The following is a 12053-nucleotide window of genomic DNA, read 5'->3' as shown; positions in this document are numbered from 1 at the left end:
TATCCTCAATTTCTTTTCATTCTTCTTTATCTTGTTCTCTTAGTTCTTCATCTTCACAACAACTGCAAAATTCATCTTCGTCTTCCTCTTCAACATTAACAAATGCTTCATACCCTAAAAAATCTTGATCCACCATTTTCCAAAAAATTACCAGACTTTGGATTACTACAATATTTCAGCCATTGGAAGTTAGGGGGCTAAAATCACAACTTTCTTAAAGTTAGAGGGCCAAAACTGCATTTTAGCATATATATATATATATATATATATATATATATATATATATATATATATATATATATATATATATATATATATAGGGAGCCCCTAATGTGGTCTCCAATTTTTTTGGTCCACCCATGATCCTCCCAAAATGACCTTCTACAATAGGTTTTTTTTAATAAAAATGGTGGGTCCCATAAAAGTATAAAAAATAAATTCTTCTTCATTTTAAGTGTTAATTGTTGATTACATTTATGCCATTGTTACTAAATCTTGATCCAAGTAAAAATCATATTTCATCCTCTCTAATTAATGGATTTGTTCATTGTGTTCGTCACAAACGAAAACCCCTTTGTTGCACATTTCATCTCCATATGAAATCAACAAATTCCATATATCAACAAAATCCATCTTTAAACTTAACTTTGAATTTGAATTAGCATCTTGTTCATAACACACTTTGATAATATACCTCTATCCATTAATTTGTTTGCTGCCTTTCTTATTTGAATCTAAGAGACAATCATTCAAACTTCACCCATCCTTAATTTCTAATTGCTGCAACGATATGTATGAAATCCAGATCCAAATCCATGAACAAGACAAGAACGACAACAACCATCTTCATCACCCCTCTCTCGCCGGCGTCCCTCTAATCTCGCTCTCTGGTGTCTTTTCTCCAAGAAATTACTCAAAATTGACCAAACTAAACAATTGAAATGTATTTCGTACACTTAAATTACTGAACTCATGTCTAGATCTAAAGAATTCAAAGGTCAGTGCAGGTTGTAATACAACCAAGACACATAGAAATAGAGATTTTTTATTGTTTCAAGAAGAAGAGGAAGGTGCAAAGAAGAAGATGAATGATGGTCAAAGACAGAGACGAAAATAGTTTATCGGAGACGATTGAGTAAGGTGTTGACACTGCGGCGGAAACGCAACTTGAAGTTTATCATATTTTTTTTAAGTAAAGAACAGTTTTTTAGTGATGAAATATAAGATGAATGTTGATTAAAAAATAATAATAATTTTTATTATATATATTGGTGACCCGTTGTAGCAGGTCAGTCAATGAGGTTCATTGGTGGACCTTTCTTTTGGGGGTTCATATTAGGGGGACCCACATATATATATATATATATATATAGTTCCTATAGTTTTGTGGTCCATATAAAAGGGTGAGTTGCTACACTCGTCATACAACTCTCTCATCAGAGAGCCAAATACCACAATTAGCTTGGGATAGAAAAAAAGAAGTTCACTTTGATATTGTCTTCTCCAACTAATTTATCGTTTATGAGCAAATATTAACCAAGAAATCATATTCAAAAACAACATATCAAAACGCAGCAACATATCATTGAACTTGTATATACAATCGTAATTCATTTCTGAACAAGTAGTTGTTTGCTTTCACTTATGTCTAGTGTAGCACTTATTGGAAGAGGAAATGTAGGCATCCTTCTAGTCCATGTCCACGCTTCGTATATACAATCGATTTTTAATATTATCAGCACTTTCCACGATCTTTTGGATAAATTTATATTCGTACTCGCACCTACAAAAGTATACACAAGGGATTTCAATTCGCTTTTTTCATTAAAAAGAAGTATGAAGTTCAGATGACCAACAACTTTTCACTAGTGCTAATTGTCACTCAAAATGCAGCAACTTGAACAAAATATTTGATTTTTATAAATCATGTTTAAAATTCACGTATATACCTTAAAAAACGAGCCAACTTCACATCTATGATGCGAGGCAACTTAACATCTATAACAAGTGGCTAAGAGATTATATAATTTTGAAATAATGTTAATAAATAAAAGTATATACTACGCACCCGTCGGTTTTATAAGTTTGTCCAGACAAACCAGAAACTTCAGACAAAGCAGACCTCCATTTTTGTAATCTCTCTGAATCACTTCCTAATTCTTGTTCATGATTGGTCATAGATACGCCATAATTATTTTTCAGATCCCTGATGTCTGATGGTTGCACTTTGTAAAAGATAGGCCAAACCAATTGATTCTTTAATTGCTTACACTCAAGGATCTTAGCAAGCTCATCAAGACACCAAGAGGAACTTGCATAATTTTCAGATAAAACAACAATCGAAAGCCTTGATGCTTCGATTGCATTATAAAGAGAGGGTGAAATTTGGTCCCCATTATGCAATCCCCCACCATCGTCCATGAATGTCTTGAATCCTCCCTGACAAAGAGCATCATAGAGAAAACCTGTAAAAGAGTAACGGGTATCTTTTCCTCTAAAACTGATGAAAATCTGCCATCGAGCCATTGGATGTCTCAGATTGTCCAATGACACTTTCCACTCCACAACAGGTTTACTTTTTAAAGAAGATCCCACCTCTTTAATTGTACCAGGCAACATTTCACATTCAAAAACAATTTGATGCGCTACATTTAATATGTCTGATGAGGGCTCATCTTCTATGCCTGAATATTTTTTGAGCAGAACCCAAGCTTCATCATTGGATAGGGGACCTAGTGGAATCTGACTTTGACAATCCATCAAACCACATTCTCTTTGGCGGCGTGTGGTTAGAAGCACCTTGCACCCATTACTACCATCATTAGGAATACCTATATCCTCTAGTTCAATCTTTTCTTGAACATCATCCAATATCACAAGAACTCGACCAATACTTTCTAATTCTGAAGATATTGTTCTTGCTCTTGCAACTTCGGTGTTTCTCTTGAATTTCAGATTCAAAGAATCAGCAATTTCATCCTGAATCCTCATAGCATTTGGGTTTTTAGACACATTAGCAAATAAAATTACATCAAAAATATTTAAATACTTTGCTTTCTCACCAACTATTTTCACCAGTTTTGTTTTACCAGAGCCCCTTTTACCATACAATCCAATTATAGAACAATTATTATCCTGTAGTGCCACTATAAGTCTATCTGAAGCCTCTTTCATAGGCTCAAAAGACACAAAATATCCAGAAGAGAAGTACTCCAAAGCTGGAATTGTGGTGGAAAATGGCTCAGGTTCAGAGTTTGTATTGAGTACCTTCATTTTTTTTAGCATTTCATTGTACATCCCATATCTCATCTCATGATTGCTACACAATACCCATTGCACCACCGCAAATGAACAATCATAATCAGGAATCTCTGCTTCTGTTCTTGTTTTAAGATTCTCCTCATCTTCTATGAGTTTCTCACTTTCTTTTAGCCACTCAAAAACAGCATTGTTGACTTTTTCAGTTTTAGGAGTTGTTCCAATTTTTTCCTGCACAAGACCTCGATTTAAAATTAACTTCTTCTTTTCACTCTCAACATCTTTCATGATATTGCCAAACTGAAAGAGACAGATTAGCTGTTTTGTCTTTTTGGCCAAAGATTCTGCGAGGCTTGTCACTAAAAATGACATTGAGTTGAATAAGTGTACTTATCACGTAGAGCAGTTAACCTGAAAAATAATCAATCTAAAACTCAACTGCGAATATTTCGTGCCACAGATAAAATAAATTTCTATATAAAACTGAAAGCAATCATGTCTTTAATTACAATGATGTTTGAAGATCTAGAAAGAAATGGAATAAATTAGAGAAAATATGCAACACTTGATGAACTAGAAAATGAAAGAAAGATTGGTAACTTGATTAGCATCATTCACTACAACTATAGAAGGAAAATGAATTTGAAGGCACAACACAAAGAGTCTAGAAGAGACCTGGAAAATGGAAATGATTGTCTCTGCCAAACAGAAAGTCAATGACACTAGCTAATTGGGACTCTGTCTACACTAGCTATGAGTGAGATGTGAACCCATTAGTTTATCATATACCTACCCTATAAAAATATCAACAACAATAATAATATTAGTTTATCTTTCTATTATAGTATTTTTTTTCAATTTATTGTACGTTACAAAAGAGTTATAATAATTATGGATATTTTACAGGAAGTTTCCAATTGCTTCTTTAATTATTGATTTGAAGCAACCTTTGTAAACAATAAGATGTTGACTTGACTCCAAGTCTTATTTTATACAAACAAACTTGTTGTGTTGCGCCAACACAACACGTGACACCACACCGATACATATGATTACATTTAATTAATTTGTGTCGACATGTCGTGTCCATGTATTTGTAAGTGTTTGATAGAAAACTTGGCTCGAAAATCAAAATGAAAAAATCCATGATATTTCTACTGGGATGAATGAAGGTCTGATGGTTGAAGGTGACAACATAACAATTACTACATGAGAACTGTAAAACCTAAAGTTGACTATTAAGCATCAAGAGAAAGGCCTATACTGCCTAGAAGTACTATCAGCAAATGAAATCGGGCTTTGAGAATTCAATTACATGTAAGGCATCATAACAAATTTATAGAGCTGTAAAGAAAAACAGAGTTCTAATAGAAGATATATGTCTTGTTATGAATTCCGGCTTTTAAAATCCTATCTCTTCCTCTTCTTTTTCAGAATTGGTTTCTCACTGTCGTTTTTAACAATCAACTTCTTTTTACCTCATCAACATGTGGTTGGATCGCTTTGATAATATCTCTCTTCTGCTGAGGTTTCTGTAATCTTCAAAGTTCCAACTTGATGCTTGCAATCCATCTGCTGAGGATACACAGGGCAGAAACTCCTAGAGATTTCATGGTTCATAATTCATCGGAAAACTATTTGTATTTCTAGTTTAAGCAACTTCCTCAAGTTGTCTAACGTCAGTCAAAAGTAATCAAGGGACTTCTCGACTAGGTAACAGTTTGCTCAGTCTCTCATCTTTACATCGCCTTTGGTCATCAACCATGCACTCAAAAGTATCCAATAGATTATCCAAACCCTTGTGATTCTCCCCAATCGCCTTCAAAGCAAACACAATACTCTCAATGGTGGACAAATAACCAGCTTTTGGCTGATTCCTCACTTCACCATATAAGCTCATTTCATTCACTTCCAACTTCAAATGCGGCAAAATGTTCAACCAAGGATTTTCACTATAAATCCTTTTAGCCTTAGCCCATGTTCCATCAAGAACAATCAAGTTCTTCACCTCAAAACCAACATAATGCAAATCATTAACACTAACAGCATTATCAGAAGGAAAAAGTAAAACTGAACCAGGACAAACCTCAAGCTCAAATTCCTCATATTTTTCAACATTTTCTTCCCCATTCAACTGCTTCCTTTTCAACTTTTTCACCATAAACCCTTTCGAGAGTGCTTCACGTGCTGCAACACAAGACAAAATCTTGTCAAAACCTAACTCATTAGATTCACATTTCTGCATCCAAATATGAGACAAAGATGTAATTGAACCATATTTGGTAATAGTGACAGTAATGGCAGGTCCTCCATACCACCAGTTACATCATCACCATTTCGACGAATTGAAATTTTCTTAACTTCATCATTCACAACAACACCACCATCATCATCATTCACTTGATTCACAGTTTCAACCCTAGAATTATTGAAAATAACATCCTCAACATCATTTTTCAAACCAGCACAATCAATATCAATCATGTTTGAATTTTTATCACAAAACAAATCATGGGTATCTTCAATTTCATCAGAAAACAAACCCTTTGACAAATTGGAATCAAATAAGTGAATAAGGAATTGAGATTCAAATTTAACATCAGAAATAGTGGCAATTGTGAGATTCTTGAGACCCATTTTAGCAATTCTGGTAGAATTAAGAGGGTGATTACACTCAAGAGCGTGTTGAAGAATGGTTACATTGACGGAATTAGGGATTGGAGGAGTGAGGATTCGAGAACAGAGACAAGTTCGAGTGGGTTTGGAACATGAAGGACAAATTGGTCTTTTGGATTTTCCCTGTGACATTGAGATTAATGTTTTGAGGGATTTTCGTATGTATCTGTGATAAGAGTTGAATTGCAATGTGAATTTGGTCTGAGTTAGTGAAAAAGCCATTGTTGGTTTGGGAGGGAAATGTATTGGATAACATAAAACCCTAGAATTGTAAGGAAAAGGAATCCTTGATACGATGTCGTTTAATTGAAGTTGATTATAGTAAATTTTGTAGTTCTTTTATGAATTTCTTTTTTCTTTCAAATATTTTTTTGTTTTCACTACCAGTATCATGCCCACAGAACCGCTTAACACGGTTTTAGGGTCCGTTTTGGTATCAAATATTTTCAGCCTCTCCCATTCACAGTTGTCGAGAATAAAACTGTGGTCATCTCTAACAAGTCCAACACCAATTACCACTTAGACCAACCAACTATTTAATTGTTTCAAATAATTTAATGGTTATTTACACACTAAATATAGAGAGGGAAAATTTGAGATTCAATTCTCAACCCTTCAATAACGTCTCTAATATTTAGTAAGCTATTTCTATGGGACTACTTTTGTTTTGTTTGATTACATTACATTATAATCATCATAATTAATTTGTTTGCTGTCAGCTAGCCTTATAATCTGACAGTGTTGGAACAAATGATCATGTTTTTCCTTCCCTTGAGGACATAAGGTATCCAAAGTTATGAAACACGAACACATAAAGAGATACAAATACATACACCGTCACGTCAACATCAATAAACCGGGGCGTGTATGTTCTATGAATGGTCATGGGATCCGGAGGATTGTTTACTTGCCCTCTTGTTGCTGTGTTGGTGGTTAGGATTGTGGTGTTTTGCTTGTTGTTGTTGTTTTGGGGCTGTTTAGGGGCGTAGCCTATAGGGGTTGGAGTTGGTTTTGGCTTTGTTGTAATGGGGTGGATTTGCTCCCACTGTGTTTACCCCCTTTGTTGCTCTCTTTTTTGATGCATCTCTTGTACTTTTTGTTATAGAGTTTGCTTAATAAAAATGTAATTATATGTGTCGGTATGTTGTTGGTGTCAGACACAGAAAAATGTCTAATAAAAAAAGTGTTTGTGCTTTATAGATTCACAAAGATTCTATTTTTTTTCCTCTACAAATTTGCTCTTGTGGGTTGAATGTTTTTGTAGCTCTCCACAAATTTGTATTGATGATCCTAGTTGAGCTAAGATTGGAAATACAAACTTCCCCTCTAGATATTTTGAACATGAATGCCTGAATGTATTTTGAACAAAGTCCAGACTTCCCCTCTAGATAAGGGATCAAGTCGAATCTCCTTTTGACAATCTATAAAGTCACATTCTTGTTTGCAACATGTGGTCAAAATGATCTTGCATCGATTACTATCACAAGGAATGCCTACATCCTTTGGGTCAAATTTTGCCTGAACATCATCGAAGATCACAAGTATTGGACGATCCATATTTTTTATTGTGGAGGATATTATTATTGCTCTCCCGACTTCAGTGTATTTATTGAATTCAATATTCAACTAGTCAGCAATTTCATCTTGAATTGTCTTGATATTTGGACTTTGGATCATAGTGACAAGTAAAACCTTATGAAAAATCTTTAAATACTTAACTTTCTCACCCATTGCTTTCACCAATGTTGTTTTACCAGAACCCTCTCTACCATACAACCCAATCATAGAGCAACTATCGTCTTGCAATGCCGTTAAAAGTTGATCGGATGCCTTCTCTCTAGAATTAAAGCACACAATATTTTCTGAAGAGAAGTGTTCTAAACTTGGAATTGGAATTAAAAATGGGTCAATTAATTCATATTTCTTTTGATGTGCTATTACTTTGTGCACCAATCTCGATAGTTCATAGCCATCTGCTCTTCTTGTTCGTGTCGTCAGATTCTTCACCTCTTGTATGAGTATCTCTGCTTCATTTAGCCACACAAACACATCATCGTTGACCATTTCAGTTTTATGATCAATTGCTTCAACTTTTAGACGCGCAAGATCTCTCGATGAAACAAGGGGGATCAGATAGGAATCCATTGCCATTCTACTGATATCTTAACTTAAAAAAAATAAAAAAAAACAGCGTTATGATTTTAGTTATTTTGAGCATTATATTATGTGAAACATATAAAGAAGAAAATAGAAGCAAGAGAAAGGAAATTGAACTCGCCTATTTTTGCAGCAGGCAGAGAGAGTGAAGTTTGAATGATTAATGTCTCTTAGCTTCAAAGGATATATTATCAAGTGTGTGTTGTGAGCCCATTACTATATATGAATAAAATTTGAATTCACAGAAATTTAACAGAAAGAAGGAACCGAGAAGAAGAGTGAAAACGTGTGGACCCTACTAGTTTTTTTGGAGAAAGAACATACATCACATTCCTCAGTCAGAGAGTTGAATAACTTGTCAAATGGACATTATTTTGACTTGTCAAATATAAACATGATATGAAAGAATATATATACACATAGGCTAATACTACGGAACTGGTCCACCGTGGTCAAGTGATTAAATGTATTATAACATGATTTTTTTACAAAATTTTTACCATTGGATTGAAAGTCTATATCATATAGATCATCCATAAATAAATTTAGAAAAATTAAAAATGATTTAATATGTTATTGAGACCTATCAAGATTATCGATATTTAATAAAAACTATACAGGTTGTTTGAAGGAAAACTAAACATTTTAACAAAGTTGTGGATTAACTACTTATTTTTGGGACAAAGATATGTACAAGTCAATGAAGTCCTAGTTTCCTAGAAAAATCACCAATATTGACCATAAAATTGGGTATTAAATATTGATGACAAGAAACGACAGTCAACAAAAAAAAGTCAAGAAACAATAAAACTAAGAATAAACATCTGGTATAAAATCACATGCAATCAATCATTCCTTCAGTTATGTATGTTTGATAGTTCAGTAAGAAATGGAATAAATTAGAGAAAATCTGCTTGATTGACTAGCTTTTATGTGGTTCAACATAACATAGTAATATCTATCTAGGCCCTTAGCTAAGACTCAACATAAGCAAGAATGATAGGAAAACTTTAACGGCTAATAGACAAATGACAGTTGAAGAATGCAAATCTGCTTTTATCAATTATCTCTGAAAGCTTTTATGTACGTACATGAAAGAGTAGTTAACATCAATTTGTCACCTTTACCTCAGTTCCTACCAAAACTAATACCACAAATTAGATATAGGTAGTTATTGTTGTTACATTTCACATTACAAGAAATTTTCAACCACTAGATCCGTATAACTACAACTTCAATCCAGCATAAAGGAAGTGTTTCCTATAATAACATATGATATTCGTATATAAGACACATCAAAATTCAATATGATACACACTGCACTCAAAAGACCGGCAATTTAGAGCGTTCCAAAAATCTTTAATATGATTGACATCTTCTTTCAAATACATATCTATGTTCTTCGTATTTGCAAACGACTTTTAATACGATTGGCATCTTCCACGATCTTTTGAATAAATTCATATTCGTACCTGCAAAAGTATGTACAAGATCTGTCAATTCAATTATATAGATAGCTTTGAATTTATTCAGTCAAAAAACATATAAAGTTTAATATGACTATAATTTTTCACAAGAACAAGCCGTCACATAAAATAGAAAACTTGCACCTGAAACTAAAAACAAAACTTTAACAACAAAATATTCATGTCTTTCTTGTTATTCAAATCATGCTTAAATTGATAGATATAAAGAAGACCATATTTCTTTTTTAACAAGTCACATGCTTTTAAAAAGAATGGAATTATACTATATCATATCCTTAATCTATCACTGGTAGAGTAAAAAATGGTTATTATATGGAATAACACAAATAGAAGTTTTTTGAAGTATATTACATACCCGGTTGTATAAGCTTTTCCGGATAAATTAGACACTTCAAACAAAGCTGACCTCCATTTCTGCACTCTTTCTGAGTTAATTCCAAAATTATTTTCATGTCGATCCATGTCTTTGCCATAACATTTTCTCAGATGCCTTATGTCTGATGGGTACACTTTGTAAAAGATTGGCCAAACTAATTGATTCTTCAACTTCATACACTCAAGAATCTTGACAAGTTCTTCAAGACACCATGAGGAATTTGCATAGTTTTCAGATAAAACAATAATCGAAAGCCTCGATGCTTCAATTGCATTTACAAGAGAGGGTGAAATTTGGTCTCCAGTATGCAGTCCTCCATCATCCATGAAGGTCTTGAATCCCGCTTGAGATAAAGTTTGATAAAGATAACCTGTAAAAGAGTTGCGTGTATCTTCTCCTCTAAAACTAAGAAAAATTTGCCATTTGGCCATTGAATGTTTCAGACTATCTAGTGTTGTCTTCCATTCTTCAATTGGTTTACTTTTTAAGAAAGGTCCCACATCTTTAATTGTTCTAGGTAACCCTTCACATTCTAAAGCAACTTCATATGCTACATTCAATAAGTCAAATCTCGAGTATTTCTCATCATCATAAATACCTGAATGTTTTTGAAACAAAATCCAAGCTTCCTGTCTAGATAAGGGATCAAGTTGAATCTTCCTTTGACCGGACAACAAGTCACAATCTTTTTGGCAACATGTGGTCAAAAGAATCTTGCAGCGATTACTATTACAAGGAATGCCTATATCTTCTGGGTCGAATTTTGCTGGAACATTATCAAAAATGACTAGAATTGGACAATTCATACTTTCTATTGTTGAGAATATTTCTCTGGCTCTTCCAGATTCACTGTTTTTTTTATCAAATTTCATATTTAATGAGTCAACAATTTCATCTTGCATTGTTCTAATATTTGAATTTTGGGTTACCTTGACAAATAAAATCTCATGAAAAATCTCTAAATACTTTACTTTTTTGGCCATTGCTTCAACCAATGTTGTTTTACCCGAGCCCTGGCTACCATACAATCCAATCATAGAACAACTATCATCATTCAATGCCACGAAAAGTTGATCGGAGATCTTCTCTCTAGAATTAAAACACATTAAATTTCCTGAAGAGAAGTGTTCTAAACTTGGAATTGGAGTTGAAGATTCCTGAATGTAATTTCCTGAAGGTACTTTCGTGTTCTGTTCCATTACTCTTTTCAACAATTTTTTAAATTGTTTTCTTGTTATTGCTTGTGCCGACAGATTCTCCAATTGACGTATGAGTATATCTGTTTCATTTAGCCACTCAAACACAACATCGCTAACCTTTTGAGTTTTATTATGAGTTCTTTCAATTTTGTCACGCACAAAATCTCGATGTGTAACCAATCGGTTCTTTTCTTTTGTGAAATCAACTGGAAAAATAATATAGAATAAGTATATGTATATGCATTGCAAAATTTTATATAGAAATATGTAAATCAGCATAGTTTTTAGCGTGCGTGTGTATATAAGGGAGAAATCAAATTACAATTAGTAGTATTTGAATAATGTTACACTGTTCAAATAACACTTTAAAGAATATAAATTTTAAAATCTAATACCTATAATTAATTGATAGTCGTTTTTTTTTTTGACGGATTAATTGATAGTCGCTATTAAATTAATTACAGGTAAATATGTTTTATACCTCTCAATAGACCCAATCAACATTATGTTTAATTTTGTGAAGGGAGAGGACTGCACTAAAAGTCCTGAAGATAACATGGTATTTTTCTAATTTTTGTTGTTAAGTAGTTTAAAATCCACCGACAATTTGAAAGTTTATATCATATATAGATCATTTATGTTAAATTTTACAAAAATTTAAAATCGTTTAATATGTTATTGAAATAGATTAAGATTAATGGTATTCAATAACATACCAAATAATTTTCAATTTCTTTAAAAAAAATTACGGATAATCCATATGATACTCTCCGGTCTCATATATAAGCAAAAGTTTCTTTTTTAGATTCATTGAAAAAATAATGTATGTTGTCTATAATTTGGACTAGATACATTCTTTTTCCAATGAATCTAAAAAAGTTATTTTTGCTTATATATGAA

The 12053-nt window shown here is 33.0% G+C and overlaps 1 protein-coding gene and 2 pseudogenes across 1 annotated transcript; all 3 read right to left on the bottom strand.

Annotated features, from left to right (window-relative positions):
* Window positions 1–1581: 1581 nt before the first annotated feature.
* Window positions 1582–6447, bottom strand: LOC123910123 (annotated as a pseudogene).
* Window positions 6448–7102: 655 nt separating this feature from the next.
* LOC123910144 (putative disease resistance protein At1g63350) lies at window positions 7103–8085 on the bottom strand. Its single transcript, XM_045961200.1, has one exon. It carries the CDS (start codon window positions 8083–8085, stop codon window positions 7561–7563), a length of 525 nt encoding a protein of 174 aa, XP_045817156.1. The 3' UTR covers window positions 7103–7560.
* Window positions 8086–9146: 1061 nt separating this feature from the next.
* Window positions 9147–11628, bottom strand: LOC123910133 (annotated as a pseudogene).
* Between the last annotated feature and the right edge of the window lie 425 nt (window positions 11629–12053).

The sequence above is a fragment of the Trifolium pratense genome, linkage group LG1, assembly GCF_020283565.1.
Source record: "Trifolium pratense cultivar HEN17-A07 linkage group LG1, ARS_RC_1.1, whole genome shotgun sequence".
NCBI lineage: Eukaryota > Viridiplantae > Streptophyta > Magnoliopsida > Fabales > Fabaceae > Trifolium > Trifolium pratense.
The sequence above is the reverse complement of the archived record's forward strand: the minus strand, read 5'-3'. Positions and strand labels throughout refer to the sequence as shown.

Coding starts and splice junctions, on each gene's coding strand:
- LOC123910144 (XM_045961200.1), bottom strand. CDS start 8,085: ATGGCAATGGATTCCTATCTGATCCCCCTTGTTTCATCGAGAGATCTT.